Source organism: Peromyscus eremicus, chromosome 5 (assembly GCF_949786415.1).
Source record: "Peromyscus eremicus chromosome 5, PerEre_H2_v1, whole genome shotgun sequence".
In the NCBI taxonomy this organism is placed as follows: domain Eukaryota; kingdom Metazoa; phylum Chordata; class Mammalia; order Rodentia; family Cricetidae; genus Peromyscus; species Peromyscus eremicus.
The window spans coordinates 7,232,691-7,254,765 of record NC_081420.1 but is presented as its reverse complement, the minus strand read 5'-3'; the positions used below and the strand labels follow the sequence as shown (position 1 = coordinate 7,254,765).

The 22,075-nt window shown below is 49.5% G+C and overlaps 1 protein-coding gene across 1 annotated transcript in view; it reads right to left on the bottom strand.

The window, feature by feature from the left end:
• Positions 1-2,326: 2,326 nt before the first annotated feature.
• Positions 2,327-22,075, bottom strand: part of Trpc7 (transient receptor potential cation channel subfamily C member 7) — a 122,865-nt gene continuing 103,116 nt past the window's right edge. The window contains exons 8-12 of the mRNA XM_059262404.1: positions 18,589-18,784; positions 12,899-13,120; positions 11,988-12,068; positions 5,302-5,377; positions 2,327-3,157 (exon numbers count right to left, since the gene is read on the bottom strand). Coding sequence (XP_059118387.1) covers positions 2,988-3,157; positions 5,302-5,377; positions 11,988-12,068; positions 12,899-13,120; positions 18,589-18,784 — 745 coding nt within the window. The 3' untranslated portion in view covers positions 2,327-2,987. The remainder of the gene's footprint in view (positions 3,158-5,301; positions 5,378-11,987; positions 12,069-12,898; positions 13,121-18,588; positions 18,785-22,075) is intronic.

Sequence of the window (22,075 nt, the reverse complement as noted above, 5' to 3'; positions counted from 1 at the left end):
GTGAGCTCTGCCAGGCTTCATTCAGTCCAGGCTCTCCACTGGAAACCAAGCCTCCCCCTCCCCTCTTGCCCCTCCAGCAGCCACGAGGCCACTCCCGGATGTCCCTGAACGTCTAATGGATGGTACCAGTCTCATTCCAGCTCTAATTCTACCGTGCGGCTTGTTTTCCTCTATCTCCCTGAGGAGCGGATCTGAAGCTTAGGTTTTTTAGGAAAAGGGTGTCACACAGTTTGAAAACAGGGTTGCCAAGTGCCTCCGGCTGAAGGCAGATAGGGAAATGGAACGCTGCATCTTAGAAGTGTTTATCAGCATTCTGAGGGAGATAAGTGGGGGATCGGAAAGGAAATCTTGCGGAAACATTGGTAATTTGTCCTCTCTGGTCAGATTATTTGCTCTTCCTACCAAGCGTGTATGCCTTTATCCAGAGTCCGGGCTGGAACGGGACTACTGGGTCCTAGCCAGAGACTGAGTAAAGACTAGCTGCATGCATTCATTCATCTTGTGCAGGCTCGGGAGCCTGAAGGATGATGACAAAGGGGAAGGAATTCTCTCTGGAAACCAGCACATAACTAAAAGGAACCCATAGACTTGATAGTTCTATTTTTTTTCTTACTATTTATTTTAATGTGTATGGGTATTTTGCCTGCACGTGTGTTGGTATACCATGTGCATGCAGTACCCACAGAAGCCAGAAGAGGGCATCAGATTCCCTAGATTGGAGTTTACAGAAGATTGTGAGCTGCCGTGTGGGTGCTGGGAATTGAACTCAGGTGCTCTGGAAGAGCAGCCAGTGCTCTTAACCACTGAGCCATCTCTTCAGCCCCAGAAGTTCTTTGAAATATACCTACAATCCCACTACTGACTCCAGGTTAAAGACAGGAATTTATATTTGCAAAGTGCCCTGGGTTGAAGTATAGGTGGGAAGACCCAGATATGGAATATTCATTACAACATCTTCTCTAGCTGCCTATCTCAGCATCCAGGGTCCAACAAATGTTGACTTCCCCTGCCCTTCCAAATGGGGCAGGTTCGGCAGAACGGCCTGTGTTAGCAGTAAATGGGGGTGTGCCATTCCTGCTTCCCTTGGTGCTGGGACCAACTTCACTTCTATTTATCACTCCATCCTACCTGCTGCTTTCTTACATCAGAGTTAAGCCAACAGCTTTTGCAACTGAATACCTTGAAATGCAAGCCTGATCTTTCTGCATGTATGTGTGCATGCTCACTCTTGGACTTATGGGGAGTACATGCAAATCTATCATGACTTGAAAATATTCTAAGACAAAATGCATTTATTACACCTACTCTACCAAACAGCAGTATGGACTAACCTGTGCTCAGTTGGCCAAAGCCACCTATTGGAATACCTCCCAGGGTACCTGTATCCAAAAATACCAGCCACTAAGTCCCATGTAGGGGGTTGCCTGTCAGTACACTGGACCACATGACTGTCTAGCAACAACTGCCACCTAGCATCTCAAGATGCTATCATGCCGTGTGTCAATAGCCCAGAAAAACCCAAATGGAGAGTATGGCTCCTACTGAATGCAGAGCTTTGGTAAGACTGCAAAGTTGAAACATCACCCATCACACAGGTTCCCATCTATACATATGTGCACCCCCACAATGTGTGGGTGTGTGTGAGCACATATACCTGTCCTCTTTCTCTTTTTCCTCCACAGTCTCTTCCAGGTATTTGAATTTGGAATCCTGACCCTCCTTCTGGGGTTGCTGTGAAGATTTGGGAAACTGACGCATGGGCACTGAAATAATCCTGAAGTTGGTAACCCTGAAGCCAGTGCACAGTAAATACTCAGTCCTACTCTGGTCTGCATCACCAGCTGTGTTTCCTTGGGACCAGCGGACTCTCCTTCAATCCCAGGGCATTTTCTTCAACCTGCGGTGAGGTACACTGTTTGGGGCTGGGCGCCACCTGGTGGCTGCTCTCCCTACTCCCACTTAGGTCCCTCGGATGTGAGGCCCCTTTCCTAGCCCCCTTGCCCTCCTTTTTACACCCAACAGGGCAGGAATGCCCGGGCAGGGAGCAAACTTGCCACGCCCCTCACCACTTCCTTCCTGACCTTGGGGAGACTGAGGTCTGGTCTGGAAATGGGAAGTGGGGCTTGGCAGTGAGGTAGAAACCAGGATCTTCTTAAGGGGCGTGGCTGTGGACTCCGGGGCTTGGCCCTGTCTTCCCGGGCATCCCCAACCCCGAGGGTGCCCAAAGCCAGGCCCACCAGTCACAGATGGCCCAGCAGCACATCCACAGAGATCCCCAGGCTCTTATGAGGTAATTTTATTTCTTCTCATTTTAGGTAAAAATAGTAAATACAAGATAATTTTAATAAAGGTAAAAATACATTATTTGGATTTTGTTGTTTTCTAAACAATGACAACTTTTCTCTACAGTACAATTTTTGATTTAGTGTTTTTAAACTTTTTTTATATAAACAAATAGAACTATTTAGCTATTAGGCTATCTGGGTTCTCATCTGGCACTTAAGAGTAGGTCACAGGCCACCTCCCGGTTCTGGGTTCTCATCTGGCACTTAAGAGTAGATCACAGGCCACCTCCCGGTTCTGGTTGTGTGTGTGTGTGTGGCAGGGAGGAATGAGAAGGGTCTCACAGGATGGGGAGGGTTGACTTCCCAGGACACAGCTGGAGTCCTGAGTGGGGTGGAAGGACACACATGTGCATCAAAGATGGCCTTTTCCTGCCTTGGCCACTGAGGCTGGTTGGGAGGTCTTGTGTGTCGGATGGCACTTCCCCACTCCTTGGGGCAAATCTTCTTTCCCAACAGCCTAGTTTCACCATCCTGGGTCCAGGCAGGTCCTGGGCTAAGATGTCAGCCACATGCCCAGAACAGACCCAGTGGATCCCCTTGTATCCAGGGGAGTGGAGTGGAACCCCTCCCCAACAGGGCTGCGACTGGGACATCCAGCCTGACTTTGGAATGCTGGTAGAAGTCACAGGTGCCCATCAGGCACTAAATGTCTTTGCCCTTGTTCACCCTCAGGTGGTCTTTGTTTAAATTCTTCCCAAATTTCTCACTGAGCTGTTGGATCAGGTCTGCCAGCTCCCCCGTAGCTTGCGACTTCTCTTCGAGAAGCTCATAGCGAAGACTCGAGATGTCTTGCTTGATTTCTTTGAGTTCACCTGCAAGGACAGAAGAGGGCTTCCTGAGGAGGAGCACGTAGCAGGAAGGAGGTATTCTGCTCTGGGTGCAGGTCCAGCCCCCTGGGGTGGATGAGGCGGGGGAAGGTGTTGGGATCATGAAGGTCCTTGTGCCCACAGATTTCCAGGGAAAAAAGTGCCCCCCACCTGGCTTCCCACTGTGCACTTACAGCCCTGCCTCCCATTCCTGGAAAGCCTGTCCTTTCACAGCTTGGAGAGGTGGAGTTCAGGCTGCACATTTTCTGACAACTGTTTCACACACTGCTGGCTCCAGTGTTGGTCTCAGAGCCATAACAGGTAGATGTCAAGAGTGAGCAAGATGCTCATTAGCTGGAACATTCATTTCCATGATGCTCTGTGGATATGTGCACCTGAGAGCAGGGCTCTCTGCACAACGGATGCAGCCCCAGGGCTGGCCAGCTGCATGGAGCAGCTTCAGTTTGTTCTTAGAAGCAGCCTGACCCCCCAGTTCCAGCCTCCCTGATGCCTGCAGCTGCCTCCTCCCCTAATAGGGGACCACCAAGCAGTCACTTCCATTTTCTGTTTCCATAGTGACCCACATGGTTATAAGGCCAAGGGGTCTGGCCTGTGGGGATCTCTTTATTAAGTGCAAAGGGGAGTAGAAGGTTCTTTCCTCATATTTTAGACACCAGACTTAATTCTGGCAGGAGTCTACCACTTGTGGGTGTATTATTCCTATCTCCTGCACAGGTATGCTTAAATATATGAAGTGCAGAGATCTTACACACACAATTATACCCCCCATTTTTATTAGGGGGCTTCACTAAGCCCCAGGCTCATGGTATCATTTAGGTTAAAATGACATCGGGGGACCCACCCACAAATTGTGTATCAGTTACCTTCATGTCCACCACAGACACACACCTGTGAGGCTGGATGACATGGCACCTGGTAATCTCATAATTGGGGCCCAAAGGAGAGGTAAGTAAGTGGGCTGCCACTCAGCCTCTCAGCTCTGTCTGCTTAGCAGATAGATCAGGCATTGCTGCTTTTTAGGCTTTATGCTGGGTTCCCCAAGATGAGGCAAAGTGTCACTCAGCAGCTGGGCTCTTTTGGTAGCCCTTGTGGCCCCAGTGAGGGGAGGCAGAGTATCTCCAGTCATGGACAAGGGCCTTTCTGGGTAGCAAATATTTATCCGAGGTGTTGCATAATTAATGACCTGGTATAAGGCATCTGCGTCTTACCTAAGAATACTTGCTGAAAACAGACTGAAAATAACTCAAACGAGAGTGATGTAGATGGGAACTCCAGTGTGCATGGGAATTACCTGATGCTATTATCTAAAAATGGAGACTGCAGGCCTTGCCACAGATGCAGGGATGCATCAGGCTGGGATCAGCACCTTAATCAGTGGGTACTGAAGACGGAGATCCTCGGAGAAACACTGCTGTTGTTAAGAGTCTCAGAATTCAGAACAGAGACAGGATGGGCAGCTGGGGCTGAGCTAGTGGCAGGTTTTGGAAATTCAGACTGACCCTTTTGTATATTGCCCACACAGGAAGGTTTGAATGGTGGGCTTCTAGGCTATCCTGAATTCAAAGGGCTTGAAGCCAACCAAGGACACCATCACTGTGGGAGGCAGACTAACGCCCCACACCTCCATGACATCCATTTTGTCATCGCGGGTGGTTGGCCTGAGGGTGAGTCATGTCTCACAGCAAACAGGAACTAATGTAACGTGTGGAGTCCTGTGTTCACCAGCTGACTTTAGGGGAGTACCTGCATGGTCCAGGAGCCAATCTAATCACAGGCATCCTTATGAGAGGAGGAGAAGGTGGGAAGGAGACCAGTCAGGGTGGAGGTGACAGCAGCCAGGCAGGAGAGGAGATGGTGAGGCAGGGTGGAAACTGAGAGGAGAGTCAAGGGCAGAGAGCCAGGGCGACCTCTGGGTTTCGGCTCAGGATGGACCAGCTGCTGTAGCAGCGAGGAAATAAAGACCTTGGTCTCCCACCTCACGGGGATGCATCTGCTCACACTGAAGAGCAAAGAGTTCTCTAAAAACGACACAGAACCCCAACAGCACTACAGTCTTGGTCCTGAGAGAACCAGAGTTGACCCCTGACCTGCAAAATTAAGAATGAAATTGCCTTAGGGCCCTCACGTACCTTCATTGACTTCATCATTTTCTCTGTCCACCTGGGCCTTTAGCACATATCTCTTTATGAGCCGCTTCATGATTTTCTGAAATGAAAAGCACAGAAGGGCTCAGAGGCGGTGTGGCCAACAAGGTCTTCTTCTCTCATGCAACCCAGGAGTCAGCACTGGACACTAGCAGGCTAGTGCCTCTCTCCCAGGGTGCTCTGCCCAGTGGAGGGAACTGCTTAGCCTCCGTACCCTTAGGAGGTGAGAACAGAACACTTCCCACTGACAGGAAGCCAAGCCAAAGCCCACTTTTGCCCTGGCCAGACAGGGAATGCTGGGAAATCTTAGAAGGTCAGCTCAGGTAACTGCAGCCCTTAGAGATGACAGTGAGTGGTGTGTTGATCATGAGAGCAGCCAGGGCCAGGCTGGAGGAACTTGTCTCCACCTTGAAGAGTTGCTGCCGGTGTCCATCAACCACACTCTTAGCTGGGCCTCTGGGCCTTGATGGAGAAACCACTTCCCCAGATTCCCGCAGGTCTGACCTGTGCCCCCAGTTATGGTGGAGCAGGGACTTTGGCCTAGCTTCCCAATAGCAGGAGGTGAGTATTCCTTAGTGAACAAAGCTTGAGCCGCACTGAAGGGACACCAAGAACAGTGCCGAGAGTCAGGAAGCCTGGAGGAGCTGAACTTTGGATTTTGCTAGCTAGTTGTTCCAGGTTCCTGTGAAATCACAGAGCTTAAAAATATTCTGAAAGCTGAGATTTCTGACTCTTGCGAGATGAGCAGCATGGAAGAGGGGCCAGAGTTCCTACTGCCCTGGCCAGCAGCCCATTCCCCTGGTCACACCCAAGAGGACACGGCAACATCTTCTAGAGTTCAGACTTCTGCAGTGGACCTGCGTTCAGTCCTAGTTCTCTCTGACCACAGAGAAATGGAAGTGAGCTGTATACAAAGTGCTGGAGGCTTCACTGAATTTCCTGTCGGCTGATGGTTCTCTTCATGCCCTCAGTAGGGACAACCTTGCCAAGGAAATGTCTCCAGACTTCAGTCCCAAGATTTTACATGTTCTGAGCTAAGTTTCCTTCACCCATGGCCCGGGTGAGCTAAGGCCAGTGAGCCCTCCTTTGCCTGATTTTACATGTCCTGAGCTAAGTTTCCTTCACCCATGGCCGGGTGAGCTAAGGCCAGTGAGCCCTGCTTTCCTGAACCTGCAGGTTTCCCTCCCCATGGGCTCCGTGGTTTGGGCTCTGAGAACAGCTCATTAGCAAGCTGCCCCCTGTCCGTCCTCATGTGATGGGTGTTAGCTCAGCAGTGTCTGAAGTGTGTAGCCCAGACTTTTCTCTGGGACATTCTTCTAGTCCAGGAAGCATGTTACCTACATCACAGGAGTGTGTACCCACCCCTTGGTACCTTCAAAGGAAAAGCAAGCCAAACAAACACAAAAATAAAAACTGTCCTTAACTGGTTCTCATAGAATGGCAGTTATCTATGTACCTGTTATTCTAAGAAATTAAGAATATTTGTCTACTGCACATTTTTAGGCTGACCCAAGTGAAAGGGAGCTAGTTAAAGTTAGCTGCCTTTCAAGGAAGACCTCAATAATTGTCCCTACTGGATGCACTCCTGACATGCCAATGCTCAGGAGTCCGAGACAGGAGGATAGTGAGTTCCTGGGACAGTTCCAAGTCTGGGCTACACGGTGAGACCCTGTCTTAGGGGACCAAGCGAATGGCTTCTCCACTTCTGGTCTCATGAGTGAAGGAGTCTTGCTGTTCCTGATGGAAGATGACCAGGCAGAGCCTGAAAGTGAAGGGAGGTGAATGGCACCTTTTTGTGGGTGCAGCAGCCATCACAGTCCTGCCTAGTTAGTAGCTAGTATCCACTCGCCTCTGGATGGACAACTAAACAGTCTCTAAAAATATCCTAAGGGCTATGCTTATGACCACTCCAAAACATGCGTGCCAAGCTCTGTTTTGAATTGGTGAGATGAAGCTCACATGCATCTTCGAGGAGGAGGAGGAGGAGGAGGAGGAGGAAGCAGCAGAAGGAACTCAGACATTGCATGCTGCATCTTAGAGACCATGGTGTGTTAGTCTTATTCACAAAAATGCTCTCACTCAATCTCCCCAGAAACTCAGGGACAGGGGATTGTTACTTACAAATGAGGACTTGTAGGCTCGGGGTGTGAGGGACCACAGACGTGCGAGGCCACAGATGGGGAGAAGGGCAGTGCAAAATGGTTTCCAAAATGGAAACCAAAGCTGCATTAGAAGGTCAGGTTCCTGATGGCTTGGGGAGAGAGAAGCCACAGTTCGTTAACTGGACCCCATTAGGTGGCGGCCTCAGCATCTCTTTCACGCAGAAGGCAGCCTTATGTGGGCAGATGGTAAACTCACAGGGGCTCAAACTCACAGTGGTTCTGCAGAGGGAAAGGGTCACTGGCCCAGACACTTTGGGCTTGAATACACACGGCTCATTCTTGGTTACTAAAGTGCTTAATCTGAGTGGTGTTTCTGCGGTCTTGGGGTTCAAAGGGTCGAAATCAAAGATTTGCTTTGAGGCCCTCAATATACATCAGGGTTATGGCACCTTCATGTACAAACAGACCCGTATTAGGGTGACAGACACGGGGGGCTTTGATCTTGCTCCTCACCCGTGGTAATGAGCACCCTCTCGGGGAGTAATGGGGCCTCTGACTCTCCTCATAGGGCTGAGCTTCTCTGGTCTGCACATGGTAGACAACATGGGGGCTGCCATGACCAGATGCTGGGGTTGCCCCCAGGAAGCATGGACTGGTCGGAAGGTATTCTCCTTGACATACAGGCTGGAGAGTTCCAGGGAAGGTGGCTACCAAAAGCTTCCTCTGCTTCATTATGTGTGGGGGTTGTGTATGGGTGGGGGTGTAGTGTGTGTGGGGTGTGTGTGGAGTGTGTGTGTGTGTGGGGGTGGAGTGTGTGTATGTGGGTGTGTGTGCGTGTGTGTGTGTGTGGGGGGGGTGTAGTGTGTGTAGTATGTGTGGGGTATGTGTGTGTGGGGGGAGTGGGGTGTGTGGGGGGGGTGGAGAGTGTGTGTGTGTGTAGAGTGAGTGTATGTGTGTGTGTGTGTGTGGGTGGGTGGGGGTAGAGTGTGTGTAGTGTGTGTGGGTGGAGTGTGTATGTGTATGGGTGTGGGTGGAGTGTGTGTGTGTGTATATGTGTGTGTGGGTGTGTGTTTGGGTATGGGTGTAGTATGTGTAGTGTGTGTGTGGGGTGTGTGTAGTGTGTGTGGGGGTGTGTGGGTGGAGTGTGGGTGTGTGTGTGTGTAGTGTGTGCTCAGCGACCTTTGGGTACTGGTGGGAGGGGACACGATCCTTGTTCCCTGGGGACCAGTGCGCTTTGTGTTGCCAAGGTGGCCAAGAACACAGTCGGGAGAACACAGGCTCTATCCTGGAAAAAGGAAGTGAGGTAGCCAGATGGAAGAGGTGTTGCTCTCCAGGAGCAGCAAGGCAGGAGCCTTGGAAGGAGGGCGAACGGAGCTCATCAGGAGCCACACGAAGGCCATGTTGTGAGACCCCGGTATGAAGAAGGCAGCACCTGCAGCTGTCTGTAACAGCTCTGGGTTTTGCTTCACGGCACAGGCCAGCTAGAAGATGAAAGGGCAGATGCCACCTCCTGGGGAAGCCAGGTGTGGTGTCACGTGCCTGTGATTCCAGCACTTGGAAAGTGGAGGCAGGAAGGACAGGGGTTCAAGGCTAGCCTCAGTTACACTGAAAGTTCAAAGCAAGCCTGGGCTACATGAGGCTCTGTCTCAAAACAAAAACCAAAAATGAAACAACCAAACCACTGCTCTCAAATCACAACAAAATTAACCCCTCCCTCCACAACGACACTGTCAGGACGCTATGTCATGCAGACTAAGATCTGGACAGTGGACTGTGCCTGGATTCTATGGGATGTTCAGGATGCGGCTTGCTGCTCCCCACAGAGTGTGTATTTGGGGTCTGTACCCCTAACTAATACACTCCTGGAATAGGCCACAAGACAACTCTGAGAGGAGGCACACAGCCCATCCCATCCCTATCATGACTCTATTCCATTGTTTGGTCTCTTGGACATGGGAGCCCAGCTTGGAAAAGGCCAAACTAAAGCAAGCAGCTCGTGCTGAGGGGACTAGTAAGTCCAGGTGGCTGCTCCAGTCTGTAGGAAGCACCTTTCCCCACCACACAAAGCAGAAGCGTTGAAAAGCTTAAAACAATACTACCCACCAGGGGCCTCCTAAGGAAGAGGCAGAGGGAGGCAGGCTCAGGAACTCTGTGATAGAGCAAAGTATGCCGCTGGGATGCTACAGGATTTCTGCTAATGACCAGAGTGTACAAGGCTGACGGAATACACTCTCAGTGAGCTGGCTGCTTGGGGAGGGCTTGGAGAGCAGGGAAGGGAAGACAGATTGAAGGCTGCAGGTTCTCTGCACATCTAACTGCTGTGAGACAGAGTATGCAGTCTGGGAGGCTCCCAGTGGGCCCACAAGCAGGAAAACAGCCTCAGGTCAGCCTCAGACCCATCCTTTGGCTTTGCCTGTTGCTGCTGGCAACGGGACACTGATCAAGACCCCTTGTCCTCACCTTGGGCTTGGAGGTTTAGACAGATCCCACACTAGAGACCACCAAGCCCCAGCAAGGCACTGAGGGAACTCTGGGAAAGCAGCAGGATGACAGGCCAGTGCCTGGGTAGTGTGTTGTGGTGAGAGAGAAGTGCCCTGAGAATCAGGTGGGTCACAACCTGCTGTGAGGCCTCAGCCAAGGAATCAGTTAGTTCTGTTATCTGTAAAATTTGCTGGAATCTAAGGGAAAGGACACCACTCATGTCCAGCCTATTCCAGATGACCTTTTGGGTCACCTCAAGGTTAATTTAGATCCTGAATAGATGGCTACAGCTCAGAAAGATGCCTAGACACACTGCCCAGCTGGCCCAGAGTGACCAGGTACAAAGAGCAGGGTGTTCACAGTCTGGCTGCTCTCTCAGGCCCCCTGTTCCTGGTGCCTTTATGCTTTTCTGTGATGACTACTTGAATAAGTAGCCTGGGGCTTTTCTCCGAGCTGACAAAATACAAGTGAACAGAGCTTCCCAAGGTCATCCCTAGCCTGAGGCTGCAAATAGGCCAATCTCTGTCATCACAGCAGGAGTTCTTGGGAGCGCTAAGGCAAGATGGATGGAGGCTGTGGTGCTGGTAGCAGCCGGGGACAGCTGTGAGGCTGACTGTGATTCATCTGGGTGCAGGACATTCACAGGCAATCATTCTTTCTTTATCTCGGTAGCTGGTTCTGTCCAAGACCAGGAGTTTCTATTAGGAGTTGCTATCTTTTCTGTGACACAGAAAATCTGTGCTCTTGGAGAAGCTGAGAAACAGGAACCCCTCTCTGGCAGAGGATTTAGCCTGTAAAACAGCTCAAAGCAGATCAAACTGGGCAGCCCCGATTCTGTGCACGATTAATTTCAAGATTTGCCCATTGCCAATTTTGAGCTCATGTCATCTGATAAGACTTAAGTGCTTTCAAGGATGAGCTATTTCTTAATTGTACAATTAAATTCTCTCCAGTGCACAGCTGGCTTCTGTAACCCCGGCGAGGAGATTCAACTAGAGACCTATGTCTGGAAGATGCCAGGTCTGCAGCGGTTCCCTGTGGGAAGGTGATACCCGGGACACGTTACCTTCTCACCTCTGCCCAAAGTGATACCCAGGATAACATCACATTACAGCCAGAAGAAAGTATGGACAAGGATGAATCTGCTCATTGTGGGGAGTGGGAGGAAAGAACGCCCTGCAGGTTCTAACAGCTAACCTGTAGTTACCATTCCTCACTGCTAGGAGCCGGTTCAAACTGGAACAGAGAGTTAGCCCCAGTTTCCAGGAGGGGTACGAGGATTGCAAACATAGAGGGCTTCCCCAAATCTCTGTAGCAACTATCTCTGCAGGTTGGCAGTCTAAGGTGACAATCCTGAGATCCACCTAGCCACTGCGGACACCCTGGGAGTCATGGAGATGCTATTCCTTCCCTTTTCCCCACCTAGCATCAGGCCCTACCTGCTGTGCATTGTGCTTGCACACTGCCTGCTCACACACCCCAACTGAAGCGGCCATCCCTTCAATCTGAATCACAGGCACATCATGTGTCCTCCTTACCGGTGTCTGCCTGGTCACTGATGCTGAGTACAATGCAATCACTTCTGTCCCCTGCAAAGTTACCTTCCTCTCCTGGACCTCAGAGAATACCGGATACTATTCCCATCCTGAGTGGCAGGACTCTGCCTTCCTTCTGACCTTATCTTCTGCTTTCCCCTGCAGCTTGAGACTTTGTGGATGCTCCACCTTTACCAGGAAGGCCCCATGGTCGTCTCCTTTTCCTGGCTAAGGTCTCGGCCAACACTCCTGTCCATGAAGATGCTCCCCACCCCCTAGCCAGGCCTTCTGGGTTTTCTCCAGTTTTAACCTTATTCTTTATTTCTTGGGATTTCTATAAGTTTGGTGCCATATGCTATCCATGTGTTTTTTCTTTGTCTCTCCCCCAAGTAGCCTGGAGGTGCCACCGAGGTCGGAACCCTGTCTGCATCCTCATAGTGGCTGCCATACAGAAGGCACTCTGAAAGAAGGGAGCTGTGTTCTGTGTCCTCACAGCCATGTAACTGTGAATGTGGCATCTACTTGTGCCCACACTTAGGTAAGGGGCGCTTACCTGGTATCTGGTGGGCTTGCTGAAAGTGTTGTTTGCTGTCAGGTTTTCAGAATTCCTCATGCCAGCCTGGTAGCGAGCCTTCTAGAACAAAGAAAGGAAAATACATACATGCATGGCAGGGCTTGGAGTAATCTATATACAGGGTATGGGGAACCTTCTGGAAATGGATTTGGAAATGGTCTAGCTTCCTAGACCATTGCTCCTGGGAACTGAGTTTCTGTAGGGTTGTCATAGTAACAGACTGTTGTTGGCCCATTTGATCTAGGAAGCCTTGAGTTTTGTGTCTTTCTTCTAGAACTCCTCAGAGATTCTGCTATGCCAATGGACACTGGGACCCCAGAAGTGGGAGAGAATGAGCAGGGGACTCTGTTCTCAGATCATCCTCAGCTACTTTCTGTAAAAAGCTCTTCTACCTCCACATGCTCTAGGGCAGTGTTTCTCAACCTGTGGGTTGGGACCCCTAGGGGGGTCAAACAACCCTTTCACAGTCACCTAAAACCATCCGCATAGCAGATATTCACATTATGATTCATAACAGTAGCAAAGTCACAGTTATGAAGTAGCAACTAAATAATTTTATGGTTAGGGGTCACCACACCATGAGGAACTGTATTCAAGGGTCGCAGCATTAGGAGGGTTGAGAACCACTGCTCTAGGGAATTCCCTTGCTGGGGTCATCTCTTTCCAGGCGGCTTGCTGAACTGAAAGCATCTCTAAGGGACTCTGGACGTTCTGCTGGGTGGTGCTTTGCCGAGGTGCCTGGTAGATCCGGCAAGGCAATGGCTCCTAGCAGCTCCTAGCTTGCTGGCTTGCTTCGTACCAGGGGGCTGCTGGAAGCCAGGAGTCAAACACACTGCCCCACCCACACCCCCCTCTGCCCTTTCTCATCCCATAAACCAGGTGCTACCTACCCTGAATCTGGAGTTCAGCATGCCCATTTCAAGGTCGTTTTCACAGCTTTTGGCCTTAGATTTGCAGAGCTTTATGAGGCACATCTTGATTCTCATTATGAGATAATAAAAGGATTTAGGACTTGGCACTAGGTTAAAAGGAGCAGGTAGAGTTCTTCCTTCATCAAAGTAAGAAAGCCAGAGCTTCGCTCGAGCAAATTTCCACTCCACATCCGCGTCTTCCTGTGAAACAAAGGAATCAGTCACACACCAGAGGCCACAGCTTAACATCTGAGCAGAGTGTGACAGGGACCAGGTCCACAGTGTTTGAGCAGATCGCTGGACAGGACTGGTGTCTGTGATGGCACAGGACAGGGGTATCTCCAAGGCTGTGTGCAAGCATCACTTCTAAAGCTCTCTTCCTGCCTTGGCATCACGGTGGGAAAGCCCCAGCCAGGGCTGTGCGCTCTCCTCTGCCCCCACTCCCTCATCCTTCTGTCCACCAACTTCACAGCTCTAGCCACTATAGTGTCAAGTTAATCATCTCGTAAAGAAGAGCCACCCAGAAATGTACTAAGCGCCTGAGGTGATGGGGTAGAATCATATACAGCTGGTGTAAAAGTCTCTTATTAGCTATGTGGCTTGAGCTTGTGAATCCAGAGTGTGGGTTCCACTGCCTCTGACGCGTTGTGCTGGGGCAGGCATCAAGTGTGTGCTTGTTTGCACAGGCAGCGGCCACACACCAAGGCTCTGTGAGCCCGTCAAGGATGCGCCTATGCGAGCCTGCTCGGATGGACCACTAGGGTATGAGCCCATAAGCAGCGGGCTGTCCTTTGCTTTCTATTGCTAAAGCTCCACACTTGACCTGTGACACTGGGACACGACAAATGGATCTTATACACGACAAGCTTTGTGAGGATGGGGTCACTCTTGGTGTGACAGGGATACTGGTAGGAATATGGCTTCTGGAGCCTGCATGGGTTCAAATCCTGGCCAGTTGTCCACAGTAATGGTCCTTACTAGTTGTGAAACTATGCTATCTGACTTAGCCATTCTGGATCTCAGTTGTCTCATTTATAAAATGGGAATACATAATAATTACCTGCTTCATAGGTAGCTAGAAGAACTGAAGGAACTATGCATAAAAGACATTTAACCACGCCAGGACTGACTAGGAATATCTTTTATTCCCTTTATTTATCCATAGCTGGGCACGGGCCTTGCTGTCAGCTTTCAGCCACACAGCAAACATATTCTACCCCATACTTTTAAAAGAGGAAGCATGTCTTTTGGAATACACAGTCTGGCCAATGGCATGGTGGGATAAATCACCCATCAGCTCACCTTGGACTTGATCAAGAGATGTGCCAGAGCTGAGAGAGGATCTGTGTTGGGGCTGGCCTAACCTGGGGTTCAAAGTCTGTTCGTGGCTGATATTAGAACTGGATAGTTCTCAACCAGTTTGAGGGGGTGAGGTGGAGTGAGGAACGGGTACGAGTCAGTCGTGGGAGGGGTGCTGAGAAGTATAAACCACTGGTGGCAGAGAGCCGTGAGAGTCCAGTGGAAAGAGGATTTTCTCATTTTTAAGAGGAAATTGTTTGATCAAGGGACTTATTTAAATGCTGACACGAAAGATCAGGTGGAGAGCAGGAGGTGAGGGTACAGGGAGGGAGACAATGTGGGGGAGAGCAGGAGGTGAGGGTGCAGGGAGGGAGACAATGTGGTGGAGAGCAGGAGGTGAGGGTGCAAGGAGGGAGACAATGTGGTGGAGAGCAGGAGGTGAGGGTGCAGGGAGGCAGGGAGACAATGTGGTGGAGAGCAGGAGGTGAGGGTGCAGGGAGGGAGACAATGTGGGGGAGAGCAGGAGGTGAGGGTGCAGGGAGGGAGACAATGTGGTGGAGAGCAGGAGGTGAGGGTGCAGGGAGGCAGGGAGACAATGTGGGGGAGAGCAGGAGGTGAGGGTGCAGGGAGGGAGACAATGTGGGGGAGAGCAGGAGGTGAGGGTGCAGGGAGGGAGACAATGTCCAGTGGCTCCTGAGAGAGCGAGGACTGCCCCAGCAGAGGAAGTGGAGGGGGGAGCAGCAGGGGCAGGCAAGCCTGTGGACTCTGACAAGAGGTGCTGCAGATCCAGTGAATGAGTCGGTCAGTGTCCTTGTAGAAGGCGTATGGATATTACCCTGCCTTACCCAACAGCTCCTGGCTCACCGAGACAGGTAGGCACAGCAATCTGACCTGGCCTAGCAGTTGCTCAGGGCCAGAGGGGAGGGGTGGCACCTCAGTGTTCTGCCCACCTCAGATATCATCCTGTTGACACCATGAGCTATGAGCTTGCCTAGTTTGCACCAAGTCAGTGGGCATCACTCAGCCAACATTCTCATGCCATAGCTGTGAGGACCAAAGCACGGCATGCTTGCTAGGATATGGCAGACTTCTCTGCATGGGAAATAAAAAGACCCATGGATTTCTTCAATCTCCATTCGCCTTTTCTTACACTCAGGGAAACTAAGGCCCATAAGGATGGGAAGACTAGTTGGTAATAGCTCATCTGCATAGGTAACCAAACATGTAAAAAATGCTTCTTAAAAAGATGTCACTGGTCAACTGATCCATCCCTACAGTGACTGCTGCATTTCCCAGGGAGTAAGGGTGGGTGGTGAGGGGATGGGCAGCTGATGCTTCAGGACCAGCCCCTTCTTCCTCTAGCCTCTTGCCTTTTCCTTGCCCAGTTTGGGCTCCTGCAGTGCCAAGCACAGCACTCTGTCTGCCCCTCTCTGTCCTGAAACATGCTGATCCAATAGTCTGGAATGATCTTGCTGGGAGAGTATGTTATGGGCCAAACAGTGTCCTCTTAAAACCCACTCACTGCAGCCCTAACCCCACCACTCGGGGACGGGACTGTATTTGCAGACAGAACCTTTTAAAAAGGTGCTTGAGGTTAAATGAGGTTCCTGATCAAGCAGGATTGGTAGAGAAGCCACGTAAGGACACAGCTGGAAGGCTGCTGTCTGTATGCCAAGAAGGGCGGCCTCATAGGGAGCCATCTGCCTGGACATTTAGATCTTCTAGCCTCCAGAACTGTGAGGCAATAAATGCCTGACATTTAAGCCACACAGTCTGATTTTACTTTTTTTTCTTAAATAAAAGCCATATTAGCTTCTTCAATTTTCTATATGAGAAACATGGAAATAATCATTTTCTATCATTTAAGCCCAGGGTTTACCAGCAAATGTGACAGGCCCTGGTTGAGCCTCCTTCCAGCTCCCTGCCCCACAGGAAGACTGTCCCCCCCCCCCCATCCTTGGCGATCCTTTTCTACCCTTTTCCCACGCATGTTTGCAACTGTATCATCATAGAAGCAGGAGATTTGCCTGTTTACATTTGGAGAAATACAACTTGCATTTTTTCATTTAATAATATCTGACAAATTTCCTCCTAACTTACAAAGCACAGGAAGGTATAAATTGAAGGGACCCTGTCCATCACGTTTCTCCCAATTCTACCTGTTAACAGGCTGGCATCCCAGTGGGGCTTTACTTTTATACCTCCTAAAAAAAGTGTGTGTGTGTGTGTGTGTGTGTGTGTGTGTGTGTGTGTGTGTGTGTAATGTGCACCTGTGAGTGCAGGTACCAACAGATGTCAGAAAATGGCGTAAGATCCCCTGGGTGCTGGGAAACTGAACCTGGGTCCTCAGCAATAGTGCCCACCTGTAATCACTGAGCCATCTCTGCAGCCCCAGCCATGTCTTTCCTATGGTCTCCTTGCGAAGGTTTTTCTTTCCTAAACACAAGTACAATCGCAAAGGGGATGACTGTACACTCCCTTTGTCTCCTCTTCCACGGGAGAGTGCACTATCAATATTATTCTGCAACTTGCCTCTGCTATGGGTAAACTCTTCAACTTTTCTGCTCGTTTGCTTTGAGACATAGTCTTGGCCTAGGCTCAGCTTGATCTTCCTGTTTAGCTTCTGAGTGCTGAGTGTTGGGATTACAGGCATATGCACCGATCTTTTAAGAAATGTATTGCATTTATTTATTATTTTGTGTGCATATGTGTTTGGTGTGCACATGCCATGGTACATGTGTGGAAATCAGAGAACAACTCATGGAAGTCAGTTCTCTCTTTCTACCATGTGGTGCTGGGACTGAACTCAGGTCAAGGCTTGGCATCAAGCTCCTTTACCCACTGAGCCGTCTTGCTGCCCATCCCCACCATGCATTCTTTTTCTTTTTCTCTAAGTTATACAATATCCCTTTGTTCAGATTCATCATAATCCATTTACCTTGATTCCTACTATTGCTCATTTGTGTTGCTTTTAATTTCTGGATGTTCTAAATAAGATTCAACCAATTGCTCATGGTCTGTGCATTTCAGATACTAAAAAAGAATCTGTTGATACTTTCTGTTTTCTTGCAGTGCTGGGAATTGAACCACGGCTTTGCCAGGCAATGCTACCGCTGAGCTGTACCCCAACTTCTTTACTTAAAAGTGCCCCCTTCCTTCCTCCTCTCCACCCCCCTCTCTTTGCACCATCACTGGGGATCATATCCAAGGCCTTGCACTGCTGGGTACATGCTCTGCCACGGCCTCTCCCATAGCTGTTCTCTTTCTGGCAAAGTAGCTTCCAGTCGGTCTCTCTCCCTTTGCTTTGCATCTTCTGGGCCTGGCTGCATTGTCCAAAGAGCATGGTGATTTGATGATTGCCTTACCTGGTGTTTTAACACTGAAACATTATTTATTACTCTGTGTGTGTGTGTGTGTGTGTGTGTGTGTGTGTGCGCGCGCGCGCGCGCGCGCGCGCGCGTGTGCGTGCGTGATGTGGGAATGCATGTGTTACAGTGCACATGTGGAGGTCAAGGGACGACTTTGTGAAGTTGTTTTTTTTCTTTCCACTTTTATGTCAGTTCTGGGGATTGAACTTAGGTTGTCAGGACTACATAGTAAGTACCTTTTCCTGCCGAGCCATCTCACCAGCCCTGTTTTGTTTGTTGTTTTTGCATGTGTATATGTATAGGGGGATATGCATACATGGGTATAAGAGTGTGCGTGCTTATGTGTTTACATGTAGAGGCCATAATTTATGTTGGGAATCTGTCTGCATCGCTCTCCACCTTATTTGGGAGATAAGGTCTCTCACTGAATCTGGAGCTCACTGACTAGCTAGGCTGGCTGGCCTGAGAGCTCCCAGGATCCTGCTGTTTTGCTTCCCAGATCTGGGATTACAGGCATATGCCACCATGCCTTCTGACATAGGTTCTGGGGAATCCAGATTCAGGCCCTTACACTCGCTAAGCAAGCACTTCACCCACCTACAGAGCCAGCTCCCCAGCCCCACTCTTTGTTTTCCTTGGGGGTGGGGACTTATTTACCTTGTGACTGTCTGACTGGTGCTCAGCACAGGCTCGCCACACAGTAGGCTCCTAATGAGAAACACAGGAGGACAGGCAGAAGGGAAACAGGCGCACAGCCCCTCTCATGTGCATGGGTAGGCTGTCTGAATGATGCACAGTCCTGGTTCCTGCTGCTCTCACTGGGCCCTTCCATGAGGTGGTGGCATCAGGGCCATGGCAGACTGACTGGCAGGAGAAGTACGGTCCAGGAAGAAGTATGGTCTGTTACTGTTTTAGCTTCATATGTGAGACGACAGGCGTGCCTGCTCTTTGCTGAAGTGCTATGATTAGCCAAGGAGGGAGAGCACTGAGCTGCTGGCTTACCTCGATTTCCTGATAGGAGTTGTTGATCATGGCTATCAGCATGTTGAGCAGCACGACCACCATGGTGACATTATAAACGCCGTACAGCACGTAGCCAATATTCTCAATGAATTTGTGGTCGTATTTCAGCACCACCGAGATCACCTCAGACAAGCCAAATATGGACCAAAACAAGGTTTTAAAGCTTTCTTCAACTCTACGAGGAAACAGACAGTCCTTTCATGAAGCCTGAACTAGTTTACACTTTCAAAATGAAGGCTGCCCCTCCATTACCAGGCCTTAATGGTCCCCTGGAGGGGGCTGTGGGGAGCTGCTGATGCCTATATTGTGAAATGCTGAGACGCTCAGATTTCTAAGCAGACTCAGAAAGACTCTTATATGGCAGTTGCTTCCTTTTTAAATTTAATTTTGCTGGGGCTCCTGGCTGAGACACTGTTTTTATCCTGCTGTAAGTAATCAGACTCTAAAGTTAAGCACGGGGAAAATGTTTGCCCTTGAACCTCAAGAAAGCACACTGTTCCTTCAGTGAACTCTCACACAGCTGTTCTCAGGCTGCGGCCTGGCAATAACCTGTGTCCAACAGACAGAGGCGACATTGCTGCCTGGCACTGTGGGCCTCATGGTACTCAGTGGCAGGCTCATGTCGTTTATCTCCATTTATTACCCTAGGTCAGTCAACAAATGAAGACCTCTAAACCAGGGTGGGGTGGGGTGGTAGTCTGAATGTAACCGACCTCCAGAATCTCATAAGGAGTGGCACTATTAGGAGGTGTGGCTTTGTTGGAGTGGGTATTGCCTTGTTGGAGGAAGTATGTCACTGTGGGGGTGGGCTTTGAAGTTTCCTTTGCTCAGGATACCACCCAGTGTTTCATTTGACTTCCTGTTGTCTGCAAGCCAAGATGTAGGACTCTCAGCTACTTCTCCAGCACCATGTCTGCCTGCATACTGCTATACTTCTCACCATGAAGATAATGGACTGCACCTCTGAAAGTGTAAGCTAGACCCAATTAAATGTTTTCTTTAAAGAGTTGCCATGGTCATGGTGTCTCTGCACAGCAATAAAATCCTTAACTAAGACAGTTGGTTAGAAAAGAGGCTGAGGGCAATGTCCACATTGTTCTAATTCTGCAGGTGCCACATCTGGTGGGTGCCGTACATGCTCCGAGGGTGGTCCAGGGAAGACCTGGCCTTTAGTAGATTGCTCTTTGACCCTTTGAAGTTACTGAATACAGCAGTTTCAATCCCCAAGCACATTTCACAGTCCGAACGTTCTGGCTTGACTCTGTATATTATTACATAGAATCCAATTAAAAAGCTAGACTGTGGTTAGATGGCTTAGAAGGGACATAAAGTTCAACTCTTTAGTCTGCATCCAAATTTTCAGTGCCATTATAAGACAGACCTTTTCTTTTTTCCTCTTTTAACATTTCAGATTTTCAACACTTACCCACAAATGACCAGGATTAACTTGAGCTCTCCCACCCCCCACCAGTGTTTCTTAAGCACTGAAATTTATTTGAGAAAATGTACAAAAATGTGAGTTTCCCAACTTGGGCTAAAAATCCACTCTTGACTTGCATGAATTTACAGCTCCCCTTCATGTGAGAATGTGGGGGTGTCGATGTGTGTGGGGTGGGGGTTAGTGTGCACAGCCAGCTGCATGGCTCATTCCCTGCACACCGCAGAGTCTGAGAAGCTGGTATCTGAAGTGAGTTCGCATTGCTGCTGCTTGTCTTTTCTTTCCTCTGAAGCTGTGAGTTTGTAACATGTAATCAGGAATTCAGAAGCGGGTTTTTTTTTTTGTTTTGTTTTGCGACAGGGTCTCACTATGTAGCCTTGGCTGACCTAGAACTCACTGTGTAGATCAGGCTGGCCTTGAAATCAAACAGATCTGCCTGCCTATGTTTCCTTCTTTAGAAGGATGGGATTAAAGACATGTACCATCATGCCTGGCTCAGCAGCAGGGTTTGAAGTGAAGACTGGACACAGAGCCATTTCTGCACAGTTCTGGGTCCCAGTGCTCTTCTAGATAGGGAAAATGGTTTTCTTATGCAAGATGTCAAATCCATTTTATGTGAAAACATGGTGTCACTGTGTGTGAAGAAGATTCACTGAGGTACCATCTCCCATCATGAAGGGATTATTCTGCTATCTCCTTGTGGAAAGAAACAATGGCCAGAGAGGCCCAAATGTGGGAAGAGCCTCATCCTAAACTGGAAGGAGGCAGCAGCTCTCCATCTCTTGCACATCTGTCCCCTTCTCATAGGATCCAGTGAAAAGTGCCAAGCATGCTGTGTGAGGGAGAGCTGGGCAATCAGTTCTGGCCCAGGACTGTGCACTTGTCCTGAACAGCAGAAACGGTGGCTAATACCTGTGACAATGAGATGTTTCACCCAAACTCATTTTCAGTTCTTTACCCTGGATCACTCCACAGGTCCCCGGCTGACACCAATGAGGTCACGTGGAACACATGCAGGACCATCCAGCGTGTAGGATTTATCACTGTGAAGTCTGCCTCTGAGCCCTCATCTATTCCCAGCTCCTTCATTTGGGCATTCTGTCTATAACAAGAAGGAAGCAGAGCGGCCCATCTAGCAGACTATGTTATGGTAAGTGTGTTCACAGTGTGGTTGTCTCTTAGTAAGTGTGTTCACAGTGTGGTTGTCTCTTGGTAAGTGTGTTCACAGTGTGGTCTCTATAAAGAGATAGCTCAGTTCTCACCCTGACCCCAACCCAGGGCGTTTGACATCCCCTCTACAGTGGAAAGATTGACCTCTGAGCTCCACTTAGCCTTGTCTCTAGAGGGTAACTACAAGAGGCCCAGATGGAGAGATTGCCAGAGTAAAAGCCTCTTCTCCAGAAAACCTCCACACCTGACTGTCTGGGAAGGGCTCTTAGCCAGACTGCAACAATCTCTTCCAGGTTCTTGAGGAAAAAGTCTGTGGCTCCGTCTTCTCTTTGTATGAGGCAGGATGAGCTGAAGCAACAGATCCTCTTCCAAAGAAAAGGTGGGCTGACTGACCAAGTCAGGATATTAGAGCCCCAGTCAGGTGCTGGGCTTTGTATCTGGACCCAGCCTGATCCCCAGGGGCATTCAGTGTACTCACTGTGAATAGACTAATGTTTGCTATTATTATTGTCTGATTTATGGCAGATTATCTAGGCTAAGCTGTGAGTGGTATCATATTTTATCTAGACTGACACAATCTGAATAGGTAAGTTCTGAGTGGAATTAAAAAGTTAAAATTGGAAAAAATTCCTATGACCAAAACTAGCATATGATGTTGTTGAGAATTTACTATATGATCTTGACTTGGGGAAAGTTTCAGAAACTATGAATACAAACATCAAGAGAGCTGGATGGTGGTGGCACATGCCTTTAATCCCAGCACCTGGGAGGCAGAGCCAGGTGGATCTTTGTGAGTTTGAGGCCAGCCTGGTCTACAGAGTGAGATCCAGGATAGGCACCAAAGCTACACAGAGAAAC